Source organism: Heterocephalus glaber, unplaced genomic scaffold (assembly GCF_053883595.1).
Source record: "Heterocephalus glaber isolate CG9 unplaced genomic scaffold, H.glaber_assembly_v1.0 deba00000122, whole genome shotgun sequence".
Classification (NCBI taxonomy): domain Eukaryota; kingdom Metazoa; phylum Chordata; class Mammalia; order Rodentia; family Bathyergidae; genus Heterocephalus; species Heterocephalus glaber.
The window spans coordinates 8,816,179-8,843,742 of NW_028258138.1; the positions used below are offsets into that span (position 1 = coordinate 8,816,179).

Here is a 27,564-nt window from a genome sequence, read left to right on the forward strand (position 1 = left end):
ACTCCAAAACAGTACCCTTGCGGTGTCCTTTCTCCAGCCCTTTGGCTCGTGGAAGGAGAGCTCAGGGGAGAGGCTCTCAAATCCTAGAAATGCTTGGGACCTACGCAAACCAAAGGCCCCTGAGAATCTTCTGTGTTCTCTTCAGCACCCTCTAGATTGTACTGTCCTGCATTTTCCTTCCTTTTCCCATGAATATGAGTTTTTCTTCTAATTTTATTGGAATGTCATGCTTCAGGATTTGTTGCATAAAAGCAGAATTTCTACTTAAAATCTAATAAGGATGAATTAGGGCCCAGGACACAGAGGAGCAGGACATGGCCCAGACTCCTTTATGGCCTTCAAGACACTGTTCGCATTTCCAAGCAGTTCTGACATTTGACAGAACTACAAAGTGCTGAAGTAAAAGCTAGGGTTGCGACAGGGCGCAGTGATGGTGAACCTTTTAGAGCTTTCAGTGATAGCGAACAGCCTGCTGCTGCACGTGTGCCGTAGGTTCACCACCACCAGGCTAGGGGACTGCGCCCAGAGAATACTGTGGTGGAGTTGGTGGGTGTTCCCCTGCCTGTCCCACTAGCGATCCTGAGTGTTGGGTCAAGGGCTGCCCTGGGCACAGAGGGATGGGGGCTGCAGGGGTGGAAGGGCTGGCCCCAGAGGAAATCAGGCTGCAATGGAATGACAGACAGCCATGGGGGATCCAGTCTTGTTTTGAGCTTGGTTCCGGAGCATCACATTCTCCAACACCGAGAACTCAAGGGGTAGGTAGGATGTGCCATCTTACAGCCTCTGCAGTCCCTAAAAAAAGAATATCACTTCTTTTTGTGCCTGCTGCCACTCCGGAGCATTACAAGAACTTTGACCAGTCCTGGCCACATTACTTAATAAGATCTGCCCAAGGGTTGGTTCTGAGTTCACGTGTATAGTTAGAAAGATCAGGGGTACCTCTTCAGCAAGGCCAGAGGCCCCTCATCAGCACCTAGCAGAGACCAGCTAAACCACGTGGCCTTCCATGGCCACCCTGGACTGCAGGTTGGCTCTGAGGTCTCTGTCCCGGGCCATCCAAGCAAAGCCTGTGCCATCCTCTACAGTGTGCACTACCTTCAGAGGAACGTTCCTTCAGAACATTCTGTTTCTTTAGCTTTGGGTCATCTTGGCAGATGCCATGGCTGTCCTGCTTGTAACTTCCATCGGAAGTATCAGCGACTTGTCTCCTCTGACCCAGGGTCCTCAGTGTACCCTAAAGGCTGGGTCACAAGCTAGAGACTGCCAGGAACTTGCCAGCCCTTCACCCAGTATTTCTGGCTAGCCTTTTCAAGGAATGAACAGAGGGTAAAGGTGCTGAAGAAAGACCTGTGGAGGGGAGCAGAAAGATTATTACCTTAGGTTTTGAGATTTGCATTGGAGAAGGGATTGGGGGGCGCTCATGGCAGAATTCAAACATGCCCCCCAAAGGCATCACAGGGACTTCTCCAGACCATGTAGGGTTCCTTCAGACCTTCAGAAATTGGGAGTGCAAAACTCCTTATGGGAGAGGTGTCTTTAAGGGATGCTTAATTGACAAAAATGCAAAGAACTAATTTTTATGCAGGGGAGGCTGTAGCAGAGACCAGAAGGTCCCTCCTGTGCCCTCAGTACCATGGCCTCTCCACTCCTTGGGCCCCGAAGGCCACTTTCTCTCTACTTCAAGCAGACAGTGCCAACAGAGAACGAGGCTTGTTACAAAAACACTCCTCATTCTAGCAGCTGGTGACGTGTCCCTGAACCCTTCTCAGAGAGGACTCTGCCTGAGTGCCAAGCCCTTTTCCAGACACATCTGTCTCAGACTGATCTGGCTGAGGGGAGGGGCCTCATGGTTTCCCCTGGGAACTGTCTGGCAACTCTAATGAGGAAGAGCACCTCGAATTTATAGAGAGCCTTTCATCTGCAGATCTCAAAGCTGCACCACAAACGTTAATTAACTCTCACACCTGTGAGGCAGGTGCGTCTGGTTACCCCCAGTTTTAAAGATGAGGAAACAGAGGTTTGAGAGGAAAGGAACAAGGGTGAGCTAGCAGGGTTGGGAGCAGCTCTGATGTTCGGAACAAACATTCCAGATTCACAAAGCCGTGAAGCCTCTGGAGGCTGAGTGAGGAACGTGTGTCCCAGAAAGAGTGAGTGGGGGAGATGTGGCCACACAGCTCCCTTCTGCCCTCTTGCAGGGCAGCCTGCCACCTCCCAGGCCCATTGGCTGGCACTGAACCTGGAGGGCTCCAAACCCTGAAGGCCTTTGAAACCCAGCATACCCAGGCAGGTCTCTGTCCCAGCTTGGTCTGGATGCTTCCCTTCAAAGTAATTGCTGGAACAATGAACACATCTGAGCTGCACATGACTAACCAAGATGTCTGCAGCCAGCCGGAGATAAATGGTTGGCAAATCCCAGAGCTCTTTCACAACCTCCTTTTTCCAGGATGCAGAACTGATGGGAACTGACTCACGTGATCATGGATTTTCGCTGATACAGCGTCAAGGTGCTAATCTGGTGTCTGCTACCTGGGGGGATCTCCTAGGTGACTACTGTTCTTCTTGTGCTGTGTTGCAGTTTTACCCACTAGCACAGAAGCCAGAGGAAATCCCGCTTCTCAAAGAAGTGGAACTTTCCAGGAAATGCTCCTCACATAGCTGAAAATTACCCAACCCCCAGGGCCATGAAGGCTGATGTGGCACAACTCTGAAGATAGCTGTGAAGCATCCAGGGACCCTTTCTGCTTTCAGGGGAGCCCAGATCTTTCTTCTGAAGGGTCCCAGATATGAACTTCCACTGGGGCTCGCCCTGACACATCACCCTGGAAACTGACTCACGTCTCTGGGTCCTGAGTCACATCCTGTTGTGTGCTCTGAGGCATCCAGGAGAGCATTACACCAGCTCCCCATGACTGAGGTGCACTGAGAGGGCACCCTGGGAACCTCCCTGCTGGCTCCCAAGCTGAAAGAGGGGAAAAACCCTTTAGGGAGAAAACAGAGCAGCCCTAAGGGTTTACAAGTTCACCAAGCAGTTTTGGCTTTTTAAAGACTGATCAAGCACCAGGGTATACCTGACTGTCCACTTTTTATTTTTAGATGCCCCTGGGAGGTGACTGAAAGGCCTGGTCTTTTAGAGATACTAGCCAAGTAGCCAAGGAAAGGGCTCTGTAACTATAATAACTGTTCAGTGGAGCCCCAAAAATCTCTGGCCCCTGTTGAGGGAAGATGTCATAGTTCACCTGGTACTGCCGGAAACCTAGGTTATGAGAGTGGGTGTTAAAATAACTGAAGAAGTGGGTGGTCAGAGTAGACCAGATATCTCTCTCTGACTTCTCTTGGGGCCCGAGGGGCGCATAAGGACAAAGCAAGATGTTTGGAACTTCTTAAAGAACAAGCTTTGGTTTCACGGATTGTTCTCTATTACTTCTCTGTGTTCAGTTTCATTGCTTTCCATTTTAATTTTTATTATTTCTTTTCCTCCGCTTCCTTTAGGTTCATCCTCCTTTTTCCCTCTAGTTTAATATGGAAGCTTTGATTACTGATTCTGGATTATTCTTTTCTAATATGTGTTCAGTGGTATAAATTTTCCTCTAAGTGCTGCTTTTGCTGCAATTGTGTAAATTCTCCTGTTTGTACTTGGCAATCTTCCATCTTCTTCAGACAGCTTTGTGTATAATTAATACAGCTATCCTGCTTTCTTCTGATCAGTGATAACATGATGTATCTTTCTCTGCCCTTTTCACTTTCTGAGTATGTACTTAAAGGGACTCCCTTGTTGGAAACATACAGTTAGATATCACTTTTGACCTGCTCTGGCAATCTGTCTTTAAATTGGCACATTCAGATCATTCATATTTGAGCTGATTGTTGAGACAGATTAATATCTACCATGATTATAACTTTTATGTTTGTTGCACCAGAGCTGATTCTTTTTTACCCTTCTTTTCCTGTCGCCTCTGGTTTTGACTGAACATTTTATACGACTGCATTTTATCAGCTCTCTTAGCCTATCAATTACACATTTTTTAAAAAAATGTTATTAGTGGTTGCCCTGCAGTTTGAAAAACACATGAATAATTCATCTAATGCCACTTTTTTCTTATCTCTGTCATTACTGACACATTCATTTATCCACGTGCTGTTACCGTCCTGTACATTTGTAACTGCCATCACTTTAAACAGTTATCTTTCAGGTCAATTAAAAATAAGACTTTATTTTACCTTATTCTTTCTCTGATGCTTTTCATTTCTTTATGTAGATCTGAGTTGCTAGCCTGTCTCATTTCTTTCTCCCTGAGATATTTCTTTTCATATTTCTTCATGAGTACATCTACTGGCAACGAATAATGTGGTATTATTTGTCAGAGAATATCTTTATTTCTCCTTCACATTTGAAGGATAATTTTGCTGGATTTAGAATTCTAGATTAGGGGCTTTTATCTTCAACATTTTATCTTATTCTATTCTCTTTTTCCTTGCATGGTTTCTGAAGAGAAATCTGATGTAATTCTTCTCTTTATTTCTGTATAGATAAGAAGTTGTTTCCCTTATCCCCAATTTCTTTAAAGATTTTCTCTGGTTTTTTGCAGTTTTGATATTATATATTATATTATATTAGTGTTATTGCAATAAAATGTAATATATAATATTAAATAATATATATATTATTGTATATTATATATTATATTATAGGTGGAGATTTGGTATTTATCTTGCTTGGATTTTTAAAAGTTTCCTAGATATGTGGTTTGGTACCTGTCGTTCTATATTAGTCACTGTCTCATTTCTGAGAAATGAGACAAATGACAACTTAAAGGAAAAGAGGTTTATTTTGGCTCACAGTTGCTGAAGGTTCAGTACACAGTTGGCTGGCTCCAAGGAGGAAAACGAATGGTGCAAAGGAAGGGCAGAGGAAAGGTGCTCAATCCATGGAATCCAGGAAGCAGAGAGGGAAGGGAGGAGCCAGGGATGAGAATACACCCTTCCAGATCACACCCTCATGGACCCAATCCAACCACCCCCCAACCTAATAGCACATGGATCTATTAATGAATTAATCCACTGATGAATGCAGCATGCTTGTGATCCCATTACCTTCCAAAAGCCCCATCTCTGAACACATGAGCAATGGGGTACATTTTAGATCTAAACTATAACATATTAATTTTGGAAAATTTCAGCCATTGATACTTCAAATATTCCTTCTATGTTTTCTTTTTCTTCTCCTCCTGGCATTCCAATTATGTATATGTTATACTTTTTGAAATTATCTCACAGTCACTGGATTATTTTGGTTTCCTCTTGATCTCTCTGTCTCTATCTTTTAGTTTGGGAAGTCTCTGTTGACATGCCTTCAAGTTCTTCAATTCTTTCTTCAGCCATATCTTGTTGATGAGCCATAAAAAGCATTCCTCATTTCTGTTCCTCATTTCCAAATTTTCCTTTTGAGTTTTTCATAGAGTCTCCATCTCCTTGTTACACTGCCCACCTATGTTTGTAGGTTGTCTTACTTTTCTATTAGTATCTTTAACACATTAATTAATCATAGTTACATTCCCTGTCTGGTAATTCTAAAATTTGTGTCATATTTGAATCTGGTTTCTGACACTTGCTTTTCTCTTCAGGTTGTGTTTTCCTGCCTTTATTGTAATTTTTTTTGTTGAAAGTTAGACATAATGTATCACATAATAGGAACCAAAGTAAACTGGCCTTTAGTGTGTGTTCCTATGTTCATCTAAGCAGGAGTTGGACCATGTTGAATGTTTCCTGCAGCTACTGGTGCCAGAGGCTTCAAATTCCTCTAATGTCCTTATTTTTTTGCCTCCTCTGTCATCTTTGGGCCTCCTTACAAACATCTCCTTAAATAGTCTATGCCTACCTGGAAGCTCTTTCAGCTGTAGCCCCATAGTTATTATGTTGGATTCTTTGAGAACCTAGCAGAGTTCCTGAATGAAGAAACTATAACAGTGTCCCTCCCAGACAAGATACTAGCCTCTAGCAGTTTGTCAAAATCACTAGTAAATGTTCCTATCAATGTATAGATCCAATAGTTTTTGTTCCCAGTAAGCAGACCACACTGTGATTGTCTATATGTCTCTGCCTCTCAGAATGTTGAAGTAGCAGCTTGCCTTGCCATTTGTTTTCCAGGAGGCCCAAGAAAAGTCATGGATGTTTGGTTTGTTCAGTTTTTTTCTTGTTTTAAAGACAATAATGATGACTCACAAGTTCTTTACCTCTTGCAGCTGAAACTGGAAGCAGGCAGGACATTTTCACATAAATTACTGGATAGGATCACCATTGACTTTAAAGACATTATGATATTGTTGCACTAAAAAATTAAAGCACTCGACTTTTTATGGAGTGATGTACTAGACGTCATGGACCTTTGAGCTTACCACTCGCTTCCGCCCTACCTGTCTCTCTTTCCCCCTTTACCTCAACTCCCGTTTCAAATGGAAGGAGTAGGGTTCAGAATATGGAAAGAGGCCTCTTTTTCACCCTTTTTTTGATAACCAAAAAGCTAAAAATAATCCATTACAGAATGGATTGGAAAAGTAGCTGCATCAAAACATTTTTCCTGGGGGGGAAAAGGTTACAGAAAGGCACAAATTTAAATTTTCTAATGCAATGCTTTTAACTGAATGGAAGACTGAATTTTGTTAAGATACTGAGTGGTTGATTTCTCCATGTTCATCTCAAATTTTCAATGTCCTAACTCCTTTACCACTTAATCTCCTGTGCCCAGCTCCTCTCAGAACTGCAGAGTATGGCTGTCAACCCTTTTAACACTGAACAAAACAAATTACCTGGGCACAACCTTGGAGTAAGCCTATGCTGCCTTACCAGTAAACATCAGATACAGCTCTTGGCATGGATTTCCTTTCCTTTTTAGTAACACAATAATAAAAATTACTCACACTTAGCCAAGCATGGTGGTACACAGCTGTAATCCCAGCACTCAGGAGGCTGAGGCAGGAGGATCTAGAGTTTGAGGCTAGCCTGGGCTACATAGTGAGACCCTGTCAAAGAAAGAAAGAAAGAAAGAAAGAAAGAAAGAAAGAAAGAAAGAAAGAAAGAAAGAAAGAAAGAAACTTAATTTGCTCAGACTTATTCAACATTTATTGTCACCAGAAATTTTGATAAATGCATTATATACAGCTTATCTTATTTTTCACTATTACTCTCTTTAAGTCAGAAAACTATGGATCCAAACAAAACAAAACAAGAGACTCACCTAAAGCCGTACAGCTAGTTTATGGTGAGGGCAGGATCCAAACCAAAACATGCCTGTGACTTAAGTTCTCTGCTTTCCTTGCTGTGTTCCTCTTGGAGGCAGAACATAAGCGTGTAACAAATACCACTAGAGATCTTGCCTCTACCTTGGGAACTGCTGTTTCAAACCCACATTAGGCAGCTAATTTAGCAGTTAGCCTGGATATAGCCCTTAGCTTCCCTTAGTGGCCATAACGCCCAGAAGTCAGAGACTAATCCATTCACCAGTGAGTCTCCTAATAAAGCAAAAGTGTTTGTGGAAATATGAATGAATGAGCAAGTGAATGACTTCACAAGCCTGTGAATGAATGAATGAACTCTCAGTACAGTGACTAATGAAAGTGAGAAGGCTTTCTGAACACTATCGAGGCCGTGGATCTTCACTAATGAAAGTTCCAGTGGGGCAGGGACCATATTGGTCAGAATTAGCACAAACCTGGCACATAATACATATTTGATAACATTTTGTTCTTTTTAATGAGTTGACTTATCAGAGACATTTCCTTCAAGAACAAGTAGGCCTGTGCTTTGGAGAATGATAAGAGTTTCTCTTCCCCAGTCTATGACCTTTTCTGGATAATTCCCAACTTACTGTTCCTAAGGTCTCCCCTCTAGAATGTACACAGTTATGATTACAAACAAAAGTAACATACAAGTTAAGCAAAGAAGTACTGGGAAGGACTTATGTGATGAGAATCCTGCTCTGCCGCCATTGGAAGAAACTTAGAGAGCATCTCCTTCCAGAGATAAGCATAAGAAAGCCTAAGGGAGTAACCCAAGGTCACCTAATTGCCCACCACACAGACAGGCCCAGAGCGTGCTTCTCCTTCCTGCCAGGTCACTATTTGCCTTCATACATTCACGCTGGCCCACTCAGAGCAAAGACAGTAAACATTAAACACAGAACACACCATACTGTCATGCTTTCTTCTTCTTCTTCTTTTGTTTTTTTGGTCTTGGTTTTTGTTAATAATACATGTAGAACAAAACACCCCAAATTGTGAGGAAAGGCTTTCCACCAATACCTTCTGGCCCACTATTGGCAAAGAACCCAAGCATAGCCCACTGTGGTCACAGGAATGAAAACTGACAGGAGGGTAGGCCTTTGGTGTTGCAGTGCTTTCTCCACACCAACACCTGGAAAGCTAAGTTGTGTGAAGTAAGATGACGTTGAATCTATAACCCTATGTTTAAAAAAAAGTCATAGAACTTGGACTTTAATCATAAAGATCATTTTACCAAAGCATATTTTTAAAAGGCTGTGAAATATTATGCAACGTTTGCATGGTTTAATTATGAGTTTAGAAAAGCCTAGCACAACTTTTTTACTACAGTAAAACATGACAGAGCATGAATCATAGCATAATACTTTGTGCTTAGTGTGGTTTTAGACATGGGGTTAGGGGTGCTAGGCTGGCTACACAACAAGCATGAATTACTATACCACAATTCACACCCTGGAGGGCTTTATCACAATTATAAAACCTCTTTTGTTTGCTTTTTAAGTGATTAAAATATTTGAGCACTGTATAGACACTTAGTAAATGTGTGTGTAAGACATACACGTCTTAGAGACAATATCCGAGTACATGATATTTTTTTCACTTGGAGCAAAATACTTCAAGCACCATGGAAATATTGGGCTGTTTGCTATTTGTGTTGCCTCCATTTTGGGGGAACACTGTTAGCTGTAAGACTGCACAGGAGCTTCAACTGAATTTGAGCATTTATTTTTCCCTGGGTTTAACATGGACCAGCTCTTCATTCCTTGCCATCTTTTCAAATCCTCTACAATGTGGAATGTAATAAAGACCTTTCTTTACTCTCAGATTTCAAAGATTCCAAGTTAAAATATTTGCCCAGGAACTACAAGGTTTTAGAAACTTAAAATTTAGTTGTTTTCAAGAAAAGAAAAGAAATAAATGGGTCAGTATGAGGGAGTAAGGGAAGCTGTCAGGAGAAGAGTGGGAAGGGAGATCGGATCTCCAAATGTCTGACTCTGTTGTCCACTGTGGCAACTTCAAAGAGATAAACAGAAAAATGCATAAACTTCAAAAGAGATAAACTTTGCTGGAAATGCAAGCTCTGGAAAGACCAAATGTGAATATTTTTATAATGAGGGGGAATAACTCATTTCTTTCACGTCACAGCATATACAAAACTCAAACTTAGTGTTTTTCTAGAGAAGTCTGCTCTTTCCAGGTTGCTGTACCCAGGGTCATGAAGCCCTGATTACGACGAAACCTTTGGAAATTATGGTAGTCTGCTACTGTTCTTGTCCACAAAGAATGTGGGACAAGGAGAAAATTAATGTTTAACCCTAAGGAAATGTAAAACTGTCCTGTCGTGGGTACAATGTATAATTTAAATATCAGTGCACATTTTGCCTAAGAATACAAGAGTCTCCTACCTCCCTTTCGTCTGTGAACAGTATAATGCATTTGGAAACTAAGACACTTCTGAATGTTGGAGTCAAATTTACGAAATCCATACTGTCTAAATCTTTTGAAGTCCAACTTTTATCTCTTGTCTGTCCTAGGCCTCTTATAATGACAATACAGAAAATACTTGCTAAAAAAAATCTGCCCTGTAAAGTTGCAAACAAAGTTCTGCAAAGGGGCAGACTGTCAGGTCCTAAGCTCGTCAGCTCCCCAGCCAGACCTTCGGTGCTTGAGAGACTATTTGCCTCAACAGAAAAGATTTAAAAGCTGGAGGAATAATTTTGCCAAAGATACAAAAAAAAAAAAAAGAGAGAGAGAGAGAAATAAAGAAAAACAAAAAAACCCCAAAACTCTTACATGCTTTTTGCTTACTGGATACAGATAGACAGGTAACACCCTGAGTTTACAAAAATGTTTCTGATAGGGATCACTGTCATTATTGGTAAAGATGAAAGAGTGTTGGCAGTCAGAATGTGAAGTCGTGAATGCTGTAGTCCAGTGCTTTGAACATGAATGTAAAACATCATCCACGCCATCATTATTAGCACGATTGAATAGAACCTTCTGGAGGGAATATTTATCATACAAAAATCTCCAAGAATCCAACATAAACTGTATATCAGTACCTTTTAGGAAACAAATCACTCAACAGAGGCAGATTCTTAGACCCACGTAGGCTTATTAAACACTGATAAACAGGCTCCATGCATGTATATTTAAACAAAGGTTGACAGTTTCTTATTAAATTTCACCCCACTCAACCTATAACTGATCTCTTTGATTCTCTGCAGATACAAGGCAGATCCAGCCATCCCCACCATGGTCCTACGATCAGTCCTACCAGTATCTGGGATCCATCACCACTCCTTCCGTGCACCCCGCAACACCCATTTCGCCTGGACGTGCCAGTGGCATGACAAGCCTCTCTGCAGAGCTTTCCAGTCGGCTCTCAAGTAAGGCTCTTGAAAACATATCTGCAGCCGAGCCGAAAGGCAAAGTTTGGGAGATAGAGGAGATGTGTGAAGGGGTTGGCAGGCTGTTATTAATTAAACAAAACATGGTGTAAAGACCAAGTTCCCTATCTCTGCTCCAAGTGCCACACGATGCACTGCCTTTACTTAACTCTCAGAGGCAGAAACTACGGATGTGAAAGCAGAAGTGACTTGGAAAAGTCGATGTCTCAGGTAGTTGAGGGCTGCTCATGTTTGGCGGGAAAGGGTGGTGGCTGAAGGGTCAATAATCTGAAAAGCCCAAGTGTTCAGCGTCTAGAACTCATCATTCCAACTGAATTCTAGACCGAGGGGATTGGTCCAGGTGTTGGTGGTGAATTCTCACGAGTGCCACAAGCAGCACAATAGGGTTCCTATGAAATGAGAGGCAAATATTTGCCAAATGAGATGTTCCCAACTACAGGCTGTTCAGACCGAGGTTAGAGGAATAGCATGGAAAGCTCAGGTGTCATGGTTAGCATAATTGTTGTGAATGTGGGCTCATTAAATATTAGTCATTTAACCTTTGAGCCCTTGGGCTTGGCATTCACCTTTGCTTGTGGGCAGGGAAATCAGTTACAGGGAAAAATTCCTTTGTTGAAGGCAAAAGAAGAAACTTACTGTTTGGGGCTTTGAAATTGGAGCTGAACCAAACTGTGAAAATACTTCAGAGAACATCAGTACTTTGAGGCCTGCAAACACATTTGCATGTGTGTTGGGGGGAGGGTGGCCATTTTTTCTTTCCAGCTCCTGGGATCAGATTATAGCAGATTAAGGGGCAGGCAAAGGGAGTCATGTCTGCCATTTTAAATGTTGTGAAATGTTGTGTTTTCCAGACAACTGTGACTGCTTGACATTTCACAAGCTGCTTTAGCTGCTTCTCAGAGCTTCATTGAATGCTTTCTCAGAGCTTCTCAGCAGCAGCACTATTGATATTTGGTCAAATAATTCTTTCTTGTGGGGAGCTGTCATGTGCACTGTGGAATATTTAGCAGCATCCCTGGCCTCTAGGTGCCAGGAGCACCCCCATTCTAGATGTGACAATCAAAAACGTCTCCAGACATTGCCACAAAACTTCGCCTAGTTGAGAACCACTGTCTTCAAATATCCCTTGGTGCCACAGTAAAACAGGAAGTTTCAAGTGTTCAGTTTTCACATTAGGTTTGACCATCAGTGCTAGGATGGCAAAGATTTTCATGGCAAATGCTGGTCTAAGGAGTTGAGAGAGTATTATGGGAATTGTGGCATCCATTCAGCTTGTGGTTGCTTAAAACTCATCCCTTGGGAACAGAGTTTGGTTCCAAAGGAACTTGTCAGGTTTCACTGATTCTTCTCTGTGGCACTACTCCACCCACTCACTATGGTCTGCATCTGAAACAATTATTGTTTTCCTTGCAAATGTCCCTGCTGCGGGTCTGTTGCTGGGAATGGACTTTTAAGACTTCTCACTTGCTCACCACCCAAAATTGGCACCTTATAGTCCCCAAACCCCAGGGCCCAAGCACCTCAAATGCACCAGTGCTCAGATATAAGGGAGGCTTTTTTTTATTAAAGGAATAAGTAACATGTATATTTCAAAATCCCAAATCACAGTTATGCTTCTACATAACCAGGGCTTCAGTTACCCAAAGAGTAAGGGAGGATCCATTATGGCACGGGAATGTGACATGGATGAAAACCATGCCCCATTTCAGCACTCAAGAATGATCCTGTGCTGTCTTGGAAGGAGGACCAGAGAATTCCAAAGGAGCTTTCATCGGTGGCAGACAACAGCATGGGAGACTGCTCTTCAACTTGGCAGGACTCCCTCTGAGAAATCAAACCTGGAGCACAAGCCTGAAAAGTGTTGTCCTAAACCTAGGGGCAGGAGAGGGGGTGGAATACATAAAAGAAAGTCACTGCCCAGGCGGACAGCTTTGAGAACTTGACACTGCTCTGTGGCTGCTTCACCTTTTCATCCCTCCCAGGAGCTTTGTGTGCTGCCCCTCTCCCCACCCCCAGTCCCACCTGGCCTTCCTTCAGCACTGAGGATGTGGCCTCTGTCTGTCTCTCTCTATCCTTAGCAGACAGACTCCACACCTTGTCTGAAAAGAGTTGTCATCTGGAGGTTTACTTTTCTTTCTTTTTTTTTTTTTTTAATTAATGTTTAGCTGCCAACCTGGGCGACAGACAGCATGCATTAATCTGAGTCATGCAAAAGATCCTTTTAAGGCAGCCATTATCTGCTCAGGTTGTTTAATCCTTTGGGGGCAGTGGGAGGGCCCCCAGAGTGGGGCTGCTTTCATCCCTGTCAAGCTGCAGAGCAAAGACTTGAGCTGTCATGGCAAATATTTAGTCCCTTCGATGGGGAAACATTTCCAACTAAAATACCTGAACCTCCTAATCCCCAGATTTCCTACTCTTAAAAAGCTCTCTCTGAATATCAAGGGTCCCAGCTCACACTGCTATGGAACAAGGAGGCACCAGGACAGCCAAAAGGACAGATGAACTATGGCTGGATGGCTGATTTGCACAGAACTGGTCTTCATAGCCAATATTGGACCAGACTTATGAAAACAAATACACTATTTGAATAGAGTACTGGAATCTGAGCCTATCTGAAGGCCTGGAGTTGTTATTATCAAATGTGTGTTTTTAAAAAAAGACAATAATCTGACCAAATGAATTTTTTTTGTAGAATGATATTACCGTGCAAATAGAAGAAATATGGGCAATATTTCAGATCTTTCAGACATTCTGCACACAAGTGAAAGAACTATTTTCTCCCAACAGCTGAGACTGTAACATCATTCCAGTACTTATGCCCATGACAAATCACAGACTCACTCAGGATTCCAGTAACTCAGTACCATCACCACATTACCATGTGGTAGTTGCAACAGACTGGCAGAGCATGTCCAGACATTGCTGTGAAACAGGGTGACCTTTCATTCATTTTTCCAGTAGATTCACCTTTTTGTTTTAGGTCAAATGAAGCAAGAGGAATAATGGGCAGAGTCATTTGTGTCCAGAGCATTGCATCAGATGACAACAAATTAACTGTATTTGCCTAATGGTTTTCTTACAACCTCGGCTTCTCTCTGGACTGCATAAATCTAACTGGAAAAAAAAAACAGAGCAAAGCTTCCTGTTAACTCTCCGACATGTCACTGCTCTCTGTATAAGCGAAAACAAGTGACACAGAGCTTGCTCACAGATGGCACCAGCAAGCAGGCAGGGATGAACCCTGTGGAATGAGGTACAGCCTGGCTTGAGAATGAGCTAGAGAGGGGCCAAGAAAGGGCAGCCCTAGAAGCACTGTCAGTTTACAACTTTTTCCCTGTCCACATGTCTGACTCGCTTTGAAAAGATTAACAGGAGTGTTTGTTTGAAAGTCAGGCTCCTGGTTTCCTCATTAGTGGAGGGATTTGCCACAGACTTCGGCTGTTCCTATAAACTTTAATTACCTCTCTGATGAAGAGTATATCCCTCATCACATTCAGCCCAAATGTACACAAGAGTTCATTTTTTTAATGTGTTAGAGCAATAAAAGATCATTAGAGAGAGGAAGTGGGGGGAAGGAGGGAGGGAAGGAGAGAGAAAGAGAGAGAGAGAAAGAGAGAGAGAGAATATGAGAAAGAGAACACACTAGCTCTCCCTGCTGGAATAATAGGCTTGAAATATGAGGAAGTTGATCAACAGCCGATGCCTTCCAAAAACCAGATTAATCCACTCTGGTAGCTTTCCCTTCAGAGCAAGCTTCTGACTCCCTCAAGTTTCTCTATTGTCCTGTACTCAAAAGGACACAGGACACATACTATTTGAGCTCAGAGTTATTTTGTATGCTGATTTGAGAACTTAAAATTTTAAGCATTTAATTCATGTGTATGCTCTGTTTTGTTGCTTTGGGTTTGCTAATGTATCCATTATAGTCCTGGCCACCCCAGGACACTGTCCTACATCTACAGTGGAGGCCCGGGGATTTAGCTCAGTGGTTTCGGCGCCTGCCTCGCAAGCGCAAGGTCCCGAGTTCGATCCCCAGCACAAAAAAAAAAAAAAAAAAAGTGAACGTTAATTACAGTGGTGCTCTCAGCCAGGGGCAACTGTGCCTCCCTAATCCTCACTCTCACATTATTTGCCAATGTCTGGAAGCATTTTGGGTTGCCACAGAGGAGGAGGGTGCTATGGCATCTAGTATGTAAGGGCCAGACATCCTTAGTATGTCCAGTAAGGACCAGACGCACTTTGTAAGGCCAAACCTCTTACAATGCACAAGAACAGCCCCTAAACACCCTACAAATAATCTGGCCAAAAAAGTTAATAGTGACACTTTTGATAAACTCTGATCTGCAGGACATGGGGAACACCTCCTGGCACTCATACGCTCTAGTAATTCCCTAGGGCAGACTGAAAGCAATTTCAGAGGGAAACAGTGAACCACAGTACAGCCAAAGCCAGTTTGTGAAACTGTAAATTTACAGTCCTAACAAAGTGAATTTTATAGACAAAGTATTGCTATTCCTGATAAAATTTCAAAATGTTAAAAAAAAATGCAGTAAATAAATCAAAGGTCCTACATCCATTTGCATTAACCAACCAGGGAAACACATATTAAAGAATCTAGATGAACTTAAAGCTGTAATGTTGCTAAAGATTTGGAAGACAGTCTGAAGGTAGATCTGGAAGAGAGATGAATGGTCATGAATATCATTACGATTCACTCCCAGTCAGTATGGCATACATTATGTTGAATAATTGAAAATTGCCCATTTTCAACCACTCAAGGACTACAATAATGGCATCTGCTAGGATTCAACCTAAATATTTGCAATATATTATTTTTTATTAATACTGTTATACATTTATTTTATGTATAATATATTCTATTGGTACTGTATCCATGCATCCATTATATTAATTGCCATATAGTGTTATGTAAGTCACTACATATTAATGTTGATAAATTAATATACTGGTTGTATCATTAGTACACTAATTGGTAATAATATTGACTAATTTAGAGGATAGGCAAAATTTTTTTCAGTAAAGGACCAAAGAATATTTTAGCCTTCCCTGCAGTCTCTGTTATCGTCATGTAGCTTTGCTGTGGTACCTCATAAGCAGCTATATGCAATATATAAAAGTGAGGTTATGTTCCAACTTATGTATGGAAGACGGACTTTGAATTTCCTATAATTTTGACATCAGAAACACTAATCTTTTTTAAATCCCCCCAACCATTTAAAAAAGTAAAATTTAAGTTCTGGAACATAAAAATTGGCCCCAGCCAGCTAGGCCGATAGGCTGTAATCTACCAACATGGGATTGTATCAATAGTTTATCTATATTTTACATTATTGATACTATGCACATAGCCACATATATTTATTATATGATATCACTTCATATATGCCCCATCACATAATATCCTTCCTATATGTATTACCATCTGCCATTACTATATATTTTTCACACCGTCTTCTGGCCCATTAGCATTTAGTCTTCCTACTGCCTGGGCAAGAGCATTCTGGGTAGTCTCTCCATCTTCTTGGATAGTAGCATTCTGGGTAGTTCCCCCCACTTCCTGGGCAAGAGCACTCTGGGTAGTTTCTTCACTTCCTGGCCAAGAGGATTCTCGGTAGTCCTTCCCTCATGTTGGGTAGCACCATTCTGAGTAGTTCTTCTTCTGGGGCAGGGGCACTTTGGAGGATGGGGCATGGCCTCCCCAGCTGCCTACTCACGTGACATCTACTTTGCCCCACAGCTGCTCCTGACCTGGCAGCCTTCGGCGACCCACGCCAGTTCCCCGCACTGCCCTCCATCTCCGATCCTCGCATGCACTACCCTGGCGCCTTCACCTACTCCCCAACACCGGTCACGTCGGGGATCGGCATAGGCATGTCGGCGATGAGCTCAGCCTCACGCTACCACACGTACCTGCCACCCCCCTACCCCGGCTCGTCGCAGGCGCAGGGCGGCCCCTTCCAGGCCAGCTCTCCTTCCTACCACCTGTACTACGGGGCCTCGGCCGGCTCCTACCAGTTCTCCATGGTGGGCGGCGAGCGGTCCCCTCCGCGCATCCTGCCGCCCTGCACCAACGCCTCCACGGGCTCGGCGCTGCTCAACCCCAGCCTCCCAAACCAGAGCGATGTGGTGGAGGCTGAGGGCAGCCACAGCAACTCGCCCACCAACATGGCGCCTGCCGCGCGCCTGGAGGAGGCCGTGTGGCGGCCCTACTGAGCGTGGCGCGGCGAGCCCTGGACCTCGTCGTCAGAGCCCGGCACCGGCTGGGCCAGCGCCTGTTCCCGGGTCGCGCCGGGCCTCTGCCTCCTGCGCTTCTGAAGCCACGCAGTTCGCTCCGCTGTCGGCCCCTGGCCCATCAGTCTTTCCAGCAGGACACAACTTGGGGGTGTCCTCAGGAACACCGCCTCGTGGGCACGTTGTAAGGCAGACAGGAAGATTCCCAGAGGGAAACTGTGAATGCTTCTGATTTAGCAATGCTGTGAATAAAAGAAAGATTTTATACCCTTGACTTAACTTTTTAACCAAGTTGTTTATTCCAGACAGTGGAATTTTAGGAATTTTTTTTTTGGTTGGGGACAGCTCATCCTGTTTGGCATCTAATTCTTATTTCTGATTTTCTTTCCTGCACCTTATAAATTGCAAAATGCATATTTGCATCTGGGTGTGTTTTTTAAAACATATATACATATACATATATATATATGTATATATATATAAATTTGAGCTTGCTTCTTTCTTGCTTTGACAATTGAGAAATAGGATTCCCATTCCTATAAGTTTTATTTAACTTTTCTTTGGAACTTTTGTGTAGTTGTTTTATTTTTGTTTTTATTTTTATTTTTCTTTTGAGACAGCTACAGCTTTGGGTCATTTTTTTTAACTACTGTATTCCCACAAGGAATCCCTAGATATTTATATATCTTGACGTTCAGATAGTTAATTATGTGTTGATACTTTTTTAATTATTTAAATGTACTTATATTAAGAAAAAATATCAAGTACTATACTTTTTTATAGTAGCCAGAGTTAAATGTGTCACATTGAAGAAGCCTGGAAAAAAAAAAAGGATGGGTAATGTGATCACTTGGTTATCTAGAAATATTGTTTACATTAAACTCCCTTTCATCTTAATTAAACAAGTTGGTAGCTCATGCACCCATGTTTTTAATAGGATTTTAAAAACTGAGGTCACTCCAAGGATCAAAAATACAGAATTTTCTGCTAGGCTCAACAAAGGCTCTCAGATCTGGCTCCCTCCCTTCAAGTAGAAGGTCAACTCTAGTCCCAGAGGACTCAGGCAGGTCCTAATGATTACACCTCTGGAAAGGATTTAATTTCTGCCTGGGGGGTATGCTTATACCATGGGCTGATAATTTCAGACATGCTTTGTAACAGAACATATCGAAAGTAAGCTGTGTGGAGGAGCAGTATTTATATAGAAACTAAATGATGAATTTAGGAATTCCTTAACCTGTCAATCCTGGGAGAGCAAGAAAATATTTCTCTGTGATACAGTATCCATTCACTGATGCAGAACAAAACTTCTAGCTATCCTCCAAAAGTGGGAGTAGGAGGCATAAGACCAAGTACCTTTGAGGGCCAAAGGTCTCCAGCTGAATTTTCTGAGGGTCAGTCCAAAAGCAGGCCTAGAGGAGTCAATTTCTACCTGCCTAGATGGAATCACATGGGAGAACATAATCCTACCTGCGTGGGAATCCCCATCCCAACTGCTCAACAACACCTTTGTTTTTGTTCTATGAGGCTGAGACCCTACCCCAGGGGTCTGTGCACTTTCATCTGTGCGCACCAGCATAACAGGAGAGAAGATTCATGTCGCTGCTGCCCATGGCTACAATTCAAGTGTATCCCATGTCACTGTAAATTTTATGGCACTATTTTTATTGGAGGACTGGGTCAGAATGCAGTTTTGTACAACTCGTAAATACTAACTGCTGATTTTGACATATGTGTGCTCAAAATGATCTGGTTATTTAATGTACCTCTTAAATTAGTTGGAACAATTTCAGGTCAACTCTGAAGAGTGTTTGAAAGCAGGACTTCAGAACAGTGTTTGATTTTTATTTTATAAATTTAAGCATTCAAATTAGATCTTTGGCTGCAGGCAGCAAAACAGCTGGACTTATTTAAAAACAACTTGTTTTTTAGTTATATATATATATATATTGATTATTTGTTTTACACAGATGCAGCAGCACTTTGGTAAGAGAATAAAGCAGCTTGTGATGTCAGGTTGTTCTTATCTAGAGAAGAACTGTAACAGATCTCACAGAAACTCAGAATATATTCATTTTCAATTTAGATATAACTCCCTCCACAATTCAGTCTCATAAATTATTCCATACTATATTTTTTTGCAGCTAAACTGCCATCAGATGTCAGAAAAATTAAAAATTTAATTTTTGGAGTGGACCAATAGCCTATTTCCCCCAAATTTAGATATTCTTTTCAGCACATGTTGCCCATATCTGACCTGAGAAAATTCTGGGGAATGATGAAGGAAAAATTTGTATTTTTCACCTTAATTCTCATACCTAAAGATATTCCAACTGAAAACCAGCCTACTACCCTAAGTGGGGAATTAGATAATCTCGCACATCTCAAAGCCATCATGGAGAAGGCTCTTCACTTTGTTGTACGCTTCCTGATTTGGCAGTTCAGAGTTTCACAGAATCTTACCAACATACATAGTTTTTAATCATTTCAGGAAAGGAAAATTCAAACTTTAGTTATTTTGGAGATAGTTTTCACACAACACATCGTTTCTTGCTGAGGAATTATATTCATTACCTTCCAGTAAATTAAGGTGTCTTTTTATTCATTGCCTACAGGTAAAGTAAGGTATCAGCAAGATTTTTAATCATGTAATAACTGGCTGTATCTAGGAGTTTGGGGCCAGGAGAAGAAAGATTGAATAAGCCATTTGCACTGCTTATTCATGCCACTATGTATGATTTCAACACGGACATATTTCAGTTCTTGCTGTCTTTCTCACTATCTGCAAATGTATCTCTCTCCCTTTCTGCCCCACCTCCACTATCTTCTTCTTTCTCTCCCTGCTTCTTCCTCCAAACTCCACCTTCTCCGTCCTGCATTCTCCCATTCTCTGTAAGGAGATAGCACATACACACCCCATACCAAATGTCCAGAACACAAGGAGGTCCAGTTCTTCTCCCTTTGCATCAAGAACAGGGTGAGTCAGCCTTTCTCCTACTTATGGGTTTCTTCCAGCAGAACAGAGACGTTGCCAACCATTTTGGATCTGCTTGCTATCCAAATGCAGCAACAGAAACCTTCCTGGGCAAATTACAATCAGTGAGTAAATAGCCTTTCTGCTGCCTACGGTTTCTGTGCAGATAAACAGAAATGCTCTGATTGGAAAGGAAATGAATGGTTTCACTCAAATGTCTTGCAATTAAGGATTGCAGATTTCTGTCTTGAAATACCTGTTTGCTTGGGACATTCCGTCCTGGTGATTTTTTTATTTGGATGGTTTTGTTTTTTGGGGGGGAATGACATATTTGGGGTCTTTTATACATGAAAAGATAGGTTAACAGTAATCTCAGAAAACATTTTTTACATCTGAGCAAAATAACTTTTGTTTACCCTAGAGTATACATTTGCTTGGGGTTTTTTTGTTTGTTGATTTGTTTATTTGTTGGGAATCATTTTCCCTCCCTTCAGCCAGGTCAGTATTGATGAAGCTGATCATTTGGCATTTTTTCCCCTTCCACAAGGGTTGCATCAACAAAATTAATTGTATTTATGTATGTAAATAGATTTTAAGCTTCATTATAAACTATTGTTAATGCCTGTAATAACTTTTTTCAATTTTTAAGTGTTTCAAAGGACTTTTTCTTATGTTTGCTAAATACTGTAGAAAAAAATGCTTCTTTCTACTTTATTTTAGACTTAAAAATGAGCTACTTACTCACTTTTGTAAACAGCTAATAGCATGGTTCCAATTTTTTTAAGTTCATTTTTTGTTCTGGGGGAAATGAATGTGCAAAAACCAAAAAAGAACTGTTGGTTATTTGTGTTATTCTGGATGTATAAAAATCAATGGAAAGAATAAACTTCCAAATTGAAAGGACATTATAATACATCTACTGAAAAATCAATGAGAAACATAGTTCTACTTCAGCCTCCACCAAATGTCTATTTGTGTGGCAATTATTAGATCTGGCCACAAAGCATCCTGGAAATTGATGTGTGGGCTTCCTTTTTCCCTGGTACTGACATATTGAACACTTGCTGAAGGGGAACTGTTAAGTTCAGATCTTACACCAGATAAGATATGAGAGAATCCCCCAGAATCCCCTCTAACTAGCGCAAGAGAGCAGGCCTCCATTGTTCACAGCCCACTGTGCACAGCAGGGGTGGGAAGCCACCCTTTTCTGGGAGAACCTATCATGCCCAGCCTATGCAGGGCAGCTGGGCTGCTGCCGCCCAGGGGCTACTGGAGCCTTACTTTCTTTGTACCAAAGTTTCTTCTGTAAATCCAATATTATAACTAGCGTGAATGGCAAATAAACCATTTGAGAAGTACTTAAATCGTATCAAATTGGTTGTGTCTTTCTCTGAGATGGATAGATGGCTGGGACAGCATGCGAAGCCCACTGCAACACACTATGACAATACTTTCCATAAATAAATTCAAGCTCACATGCTTCCAGCAACCCCTGGCTTCAGAGTCATGATGGCCTAGAGAAGACCCAGGCACTTATGGTTGACTCTTTGGGTGTGAAGGAACTCAGAAGCATATTTAAAAATAATAACAGTAACAGAAAAATAACTACATAGGATTTACAAAAACAATGTGAAATGGCCCCATAAGTTCAACCTGAGGCCAAGCACACTTGTCTGCCTTCATTTCTGTAAATGCAGGAATCAGGTTTGTGTAGTAGTTGGGAATTTTGAAAAGAAATTCTTTCCTCACCACCACCCCCATGTAAAGTGTTAACTAGCAAGTTTCATCTCTAGACTGTGTGATGCAAGTCATCTTCCCACCAAGAACTGCCACCAAAAGCTTCTTCAGCTCTGTCACTGCCACCTCATGGGACTCATGACTGGCTTTCAATGGTCTGCAAGATGACAAAAAATGTCAAGGATCAAAACAAATGAAGTCAAGAAGAAAAGATCCAACTAGGAAACCATGGCCAATGAGCCAAGGTAGGAAATAGGTGGTAAGGATCAGGTTAAATATGATCATCGCTGAGCTCTAGGAAGAAGAAAATAGACACTTGTTGGGGAGATGCTTGATTACTACTGTCAGTAGCAGGGTTTTAAACCTTAGAATCAGGGAATTTTTGTAAAATCTAGGCCTGAAGAAGAAAATAACAACATTTGCACCTTGATGTTGATCTTATCACCTGGCTTTAGTGTTTGTCAAGTTTCTCTTCTGCGATGTTACCCTTTTATCTCCCCCTTTCCATATGTCTTTTTGAAAAGAAACCTGTTTCAGTTTAAATCTGAAGTGTCTCCCCAAAATCTCATGTGTTCAGAAGTGGGGCATTCAGATGGTGACTGGATCACAAAGGCTCTAACTTTCTGAGTGGATTAACCCACTGATGAGTTCCTAAATTGATGATATATTGGGAAGTAATGGAAACTTAGAAGTGGAGTCCAGCTGAAGGGAAAAAATCAGGGTTGTGACCTTGGGGACTATTTCTTGTCTAGTCATACCTGGCTCTTTCCCTCTTTCTGCTGTCCAAGCTAAGGAGTTTTTTCTGCCAAGCCTTTCCACTATGATGTTTCTGCCTTGGAGCCACCCAACTATGGACTAAAACCTCTAAACCTTTAAGCCAAGATAAATCTCTCCTTCCTTTAAGTTGTTTTACTGTGGTATTTTGTCACAGTGATGAAAAGCTGACTAACACAAAGTTGCTATGCACAAACCACTGTTAAGAAATGAAGAATTAAGTTTCACCTCCCCTCAGGAGACTGGAGACTTTGGCTGAGAACACGAGACAACCCTGCTTGCCTTGGGGGTTCCAGAAGCCAGATGCTGCCTTGTGTGAAAGGTTTTCTCTGCTCCAGAGGAGCAGGCAGCTTCTCTCCCTGCTAAGGCACACCACTACCTCGTCCCCATCCTTCCAGCCTAGAGAACCCGAAAGTTCAAAATGCTTGGAGCTCTCTGTTGCACAGTCACTCATCCAGGTCACTTGGGTCTTTGTACAAGGTCAAACTTTTCTGCACACACCGCCCCTCAAACTGGACAGTGCAGATACAGACCTCCCCATAGTATCCAAATGGGACTCGGGATTCCGTGAAATCACCATTATTGTTGCTGTGTTGGTGGTGGCGGTCGTGGTTGTGTTGTTTGGGAGAGTTGGCCGAGCTTCGCCTTATGACCTCACAGAATTCTCCACATCTTGGTTCAAAGCAAGCTCACATTGTGCTCATGACAACGCTTCACTGGCCTCCCAGATCCCAGATCCCAGATTCTTAAGGAAACTTAGAAGGGACTAAAGAACTCAGGTGTATCATTACTTTTCCCCACCCCTTGAGGTTTCTCAGAGAACAGCTTTACCTCCTTCCTGACTAATGCAGTAGAACAAATTTCCCATGTTCCCTTTTTTTTCTCAGAGGGAGAGGAGATGGCATGGAATGTGTTGACTGCCCTAGTAGGAGGAGAGTTAGCTGTGTGCCAAATTTTAATATTGGTAATTAAACTTTGCATGCCTCAAATTCTCCTTCTAGTTTCAATTTCATTGATGCTGTTGTAAGGATTAATTAATGTTTTGAGAGTGTTTTGAGGATGAAAAGTCTTACATGAGTGCAAAGTATGATTTTTTTGTTACTACAAATAACTGCACAGAACCATTCTTTTTCTCTCACCTCAGTGATTTTGTGAGGATTTTTGCAGGCAATTAAAAGCTGCGATGTTTCTCGTACAAAATGACTGCCTTCACCAAAAGTTTAATATTCATTCATTGATTGATTCATTTATTTGTACAACATTTGTTGACTGATGGCACTGGGAATCTGAGGAGGCTGGCGCTCCATAGACCAGGCAGATAGACAAGGCCAACCTTATAGATCACACTCTCGGGAGAGCCTCACACTTGGTTCATTGTTCTTCTGTTACCATCTTGAAATTATTAGTAACTTTTTAATAAGGGACCTTGCATTTTCATTCTTCACAAGACCTATAAATAAGGCAAACTAGACTGTAGACAGTCTTATAGTCTGGTGAACAAACCATCAAAGTCTAGCATGTGGAGCCATAACATAGGAATGAAAAACTCCAAAAAGGCACTAATGAAACTCACCCTGAAAATTTTGGGAAAGGCATTAATACATTAATGTCATTTGCTTTCAAAAGATAAAAGTCACCCTACTGAGAAGGGAGAAGCACAATCTGAGTAGCAGTAAAGCATGAATCAATGAGAAACTTTGTTTTCTAGGGATCGTAGTAAGATGGCATGGCTGGCATGGAGGTTGAAGCTCATTTAATATGCATTTGGGCCGAGATGTATGAAAATATGAGAAATGCAAATTAACAAGCACTGGACCCAATCAAAATAATTTTATCAGGATGGTAATAAAGGATCAGTTCTCAGAGATATTTCTGACTCAAACACCATGTACACACTTACATATGCACACAACATACACTAGTGTGCACACACATGCACATACCATTAAGTCAGCTGCTTAGTGTGCCAGGCTGGGAAGGCCAAGGCCATCTAAGCCATTGAATACATTGAATTAAAATGATATGAGGATAAAATTCTGGGGTCAAATTCCCTTAAAATCCCACTAGGTTTTCCTAAGTCATGGCCTCTCATCTTAGGCTTCTGTCTCTCAACCACAAACCAAAACAGCAGTATGCCCTCAACAGCAGACACTAGAAATACTCTTGCATCGGATCATCACCTGGCTGAAAAGGAAAAAGAAGCAAAGTTACTAGTATGGTTTGAACTGTGCCTCTCAAAAGTCATCATGTTGAAGTTCTAACTCCAGGACTTCAGAATGTAACCCAATTTGGAAAAGGGGTCCTTAAAGATATAATTAGATAAGATGAGATTCTTATCTAGATACAACGAGATCTTAGGGTAGATCCCTAATTCAGGAAATGCCTGGAAGTCCCTATAAAACATGAAATTTGGACTCAAAAGCATGCACACAAGAGGAACACCACATGAAGATGAAAGCAGAAACTACACTGAGGCTTCTGGAAGCAAGATTGCAGCAAAGCACCCAAAGCTCAGGTGGTGTGAGAGTCCTGCAACCTGTTTCAGCTCTGGTGTGGACTGATGACTCACTTTTGATTATTCCCCTGCATGAAATGGGTACAGCACTACCATAGAGTTGATATGTGAATGCAAGCACCATATTTATGACCAAGTTTATTTCCCAAAGAAAAGTCCCATGGGAAGGGGCATGATCTCAACATTCCCTTCTCAAGCCTTCAAGGTGGATTATCCACCTGGTGCTTCATAGGAGTTTAATCCTGTTTGGCTTGCCTTTGTCACCCAGCACCTCTCCCCCTGGTCAGTCAGCATGCACTCAGGGAATGCAAATGAAATACCATGTTAACTAAGCAACACATAATTCATAGGGTAAATGCACTGAGAGGAAAAAAAGAAACATGAAGTGCTTTGAACATTGCCTGCTACATTATGAGGGCTCTAAAAGTGTGAGCTATTCTTAGTCATTAATTCGTTCAACAGCCATCTGTTGAGTGCTCTATCTCGCTGCCCGGGATTGGGGATTCCAGAGTGAATAAGACCCAGGCCATGCCCTAAAGTAACTCACTCTCTCTAAGCCCTAATTCCATAAGAAAAAACCCACATTTCTAGAGGGGAGGACTTAATAGGACTGGTGAAGCCCTAGCCTGTCAGTAGCCTGGAAACACACCGGTTCAGAAATCTAAATGAGCTACACCTGTGGCAGCTCCTCTGCCACCAATGAGTCAGTCAAGTCACCACGGTAGTTGGTAGATGCAGCAGAAATGGCTACCTCCAGTGCTGAGAGTCTCACATACCAGGCCCAGCTGAATCAGCTTGTATTCATTTCTCGAGGAAGTATTTGTGGTGTCTGTTCTGTGCCCGGCACTGTGCCAGCCATGGAAGACATGGCAGCGAACAACACAGAAGGAATCCTTTCCCCCCTCATGGGGAGACAGAAAAACAAATTGGTAAATAACATACTGCATGTCAGATGGTGTATTAGTTTCCCAAGACTGCTATAGCAAAGCACCACACGTTGGAAGTCTTAAAAACAACAAAAATGTATTCTCACAATTATGGAAGCCAGAAAGCTAAAATCAAGGTGTCCTCCAGGTTGACGCTTCCTGTAGGCTGTGAGGATGAATCTGTTCCAGGACTCGCTCCTTCTCAAATTCCAGTGGTTGCTGCAATCCTTTGTGTTCCTTGCTAAATGTGTCCTCCCAAATTCACAAGTTGAAATTTAATCCCCAATGTGATAGTAATAAAAGGTGGGGCCTTTAGGAAGTAATTAAGTTATGGAGGACTAGTGACCTTATAAACGGGGTGGAGGGAACTAGGTAGGCCCCGTGTACCTTCTGTTTCTTTTACCGTGGGAAGCCATGGCATCTTCCCCTCCAGAAGACCCAGCAATAAAGCATCATCTTGGAAGCGAAGGCCAGGCTCACCTCAGACACCAAACCTGCCAGCACCTTGATATTGGATCTGAGCCTCTGGAAGTGTGAGAAAATAAATTTCTGTTGTTTAAAAATTACTCAATCCTTGGCACGTGTAAAGCAGGAAAATTAGAAATTATTTGTCAAGACTTTTAGAGTTCATTGAAATGATAGAAGCCTTGATTAATTGCAAACAATGGATAGAAAGTTTGGTTTAAGTGGACCCCGTTAGGCCTTCTAAAAATAAATTTATGTGCGGAATCCATAAGTACAATTCTGTTGTAAAAAATTCAAATATACAGAAATATATGGAATAAAAAATATTTCCCTTCATTACCTTCCCAGGGGTTAAAAAAAATAAAAATAAAAATTACTCAATCCTAAGGGCTACTTTTAATAGCAGCACAAATGAACTGAGACACTTGCCTTGACACATCACGGCACTCTCTGCCTCCTCCATTAAGGCATTCTTCCCTGTTTGCCTCGATGTCCAAATTTCTTTGTTCTTATAAGGACATTAGTCATTGGATTAGGCCCATCCTAATCCAGTATGACCTTCTTTTAACTTGATTATATCTGCAGAGACTCTATTTCCAAATAAGGTCACACTCACAAGGACCAGGAGAGAGCACTTGAACATATCTTGTAGGAGACGTGATTTAGTTCACAACAGATGCACATATGGCTATGGAGGGGAAGGGAAATGGGTCACTCAAGGAATGGGGTGCTGGGATTCAGGGAAGAGTCTTCTCTGATGTAAGGAAGTAAGTCATTTTAGGCAAAAGAAAGAGCCAGTACAAAAGAGCCAAGGCGGGAGCTTGTTTGGAGACCCATAAGGCTGTAATAGGAGACAAAGCCACAGAGGTAGCCAGGCCAAGTCATTGAAAGCCATTGTTGTAGAACTGTGACTTCTGTCCAGAGCAAAAGGGTTTTAAGGAGAGGAATAACACAGACTAACCCCTGGAAAGTCATTAGTCTGTAGTACATCTTGATAAAATTGGCAAGGGTGCCCCTCTTCTAGGTGGATGCAGCCTTGGAGAAGAGAACACAGCTCAACAAGTGCAGGAAGCAGGACTGGATTTCAGCTCCCATTCACCCATACCGCCGAGTACTCCCTGGGAAGGACCACTGCAGAGCGGTTGAGAGGGGTGGTTGGATTCTGGATCTATGTTGAAAGTAGACCATAGAGGGCATGCTGATAGATTGAATACAGTGTGTGAGAAAGAAAGATCCT

The 27,564-nt window shown here is 42.0% G+C and overlaps 1 protein-coding gene across 4 annotated transcripts in view; it reads left to right on the forward strand.

The window, feature by feature from the left end:
• The window catches only part of Runx1 (RUNX family transcription factor 1), a 237,047-nt gene extending 215,773 nt beyond the window's left edge, over nucleotides 1–21,274 (forward strand). For all 4 annotated transcript variants that reach the window (XM_021256212.2, XM_021256213.2, XM_013071314.3 and 1 more), the window contains 2 exons: nucleotides 10,502–10,663; nucleotides 16,443–21,274. In XM_021256212.2, the coding sequence (XP_021111871.1) occupies nucleotides 10,502–10,663; nucleotides 16,443–16,918 (638 nt within the window). In that variant the 3' untranslated portion in view covers nucleotides 16,919–21,274. The remainder of the gene's footprint in view (nucleotides 1–10,501; nucleotides 10,664–16,442) is intronic.
• Nucleotides 21,275–27,564: the final 6,290 nt, after the last annotated feature.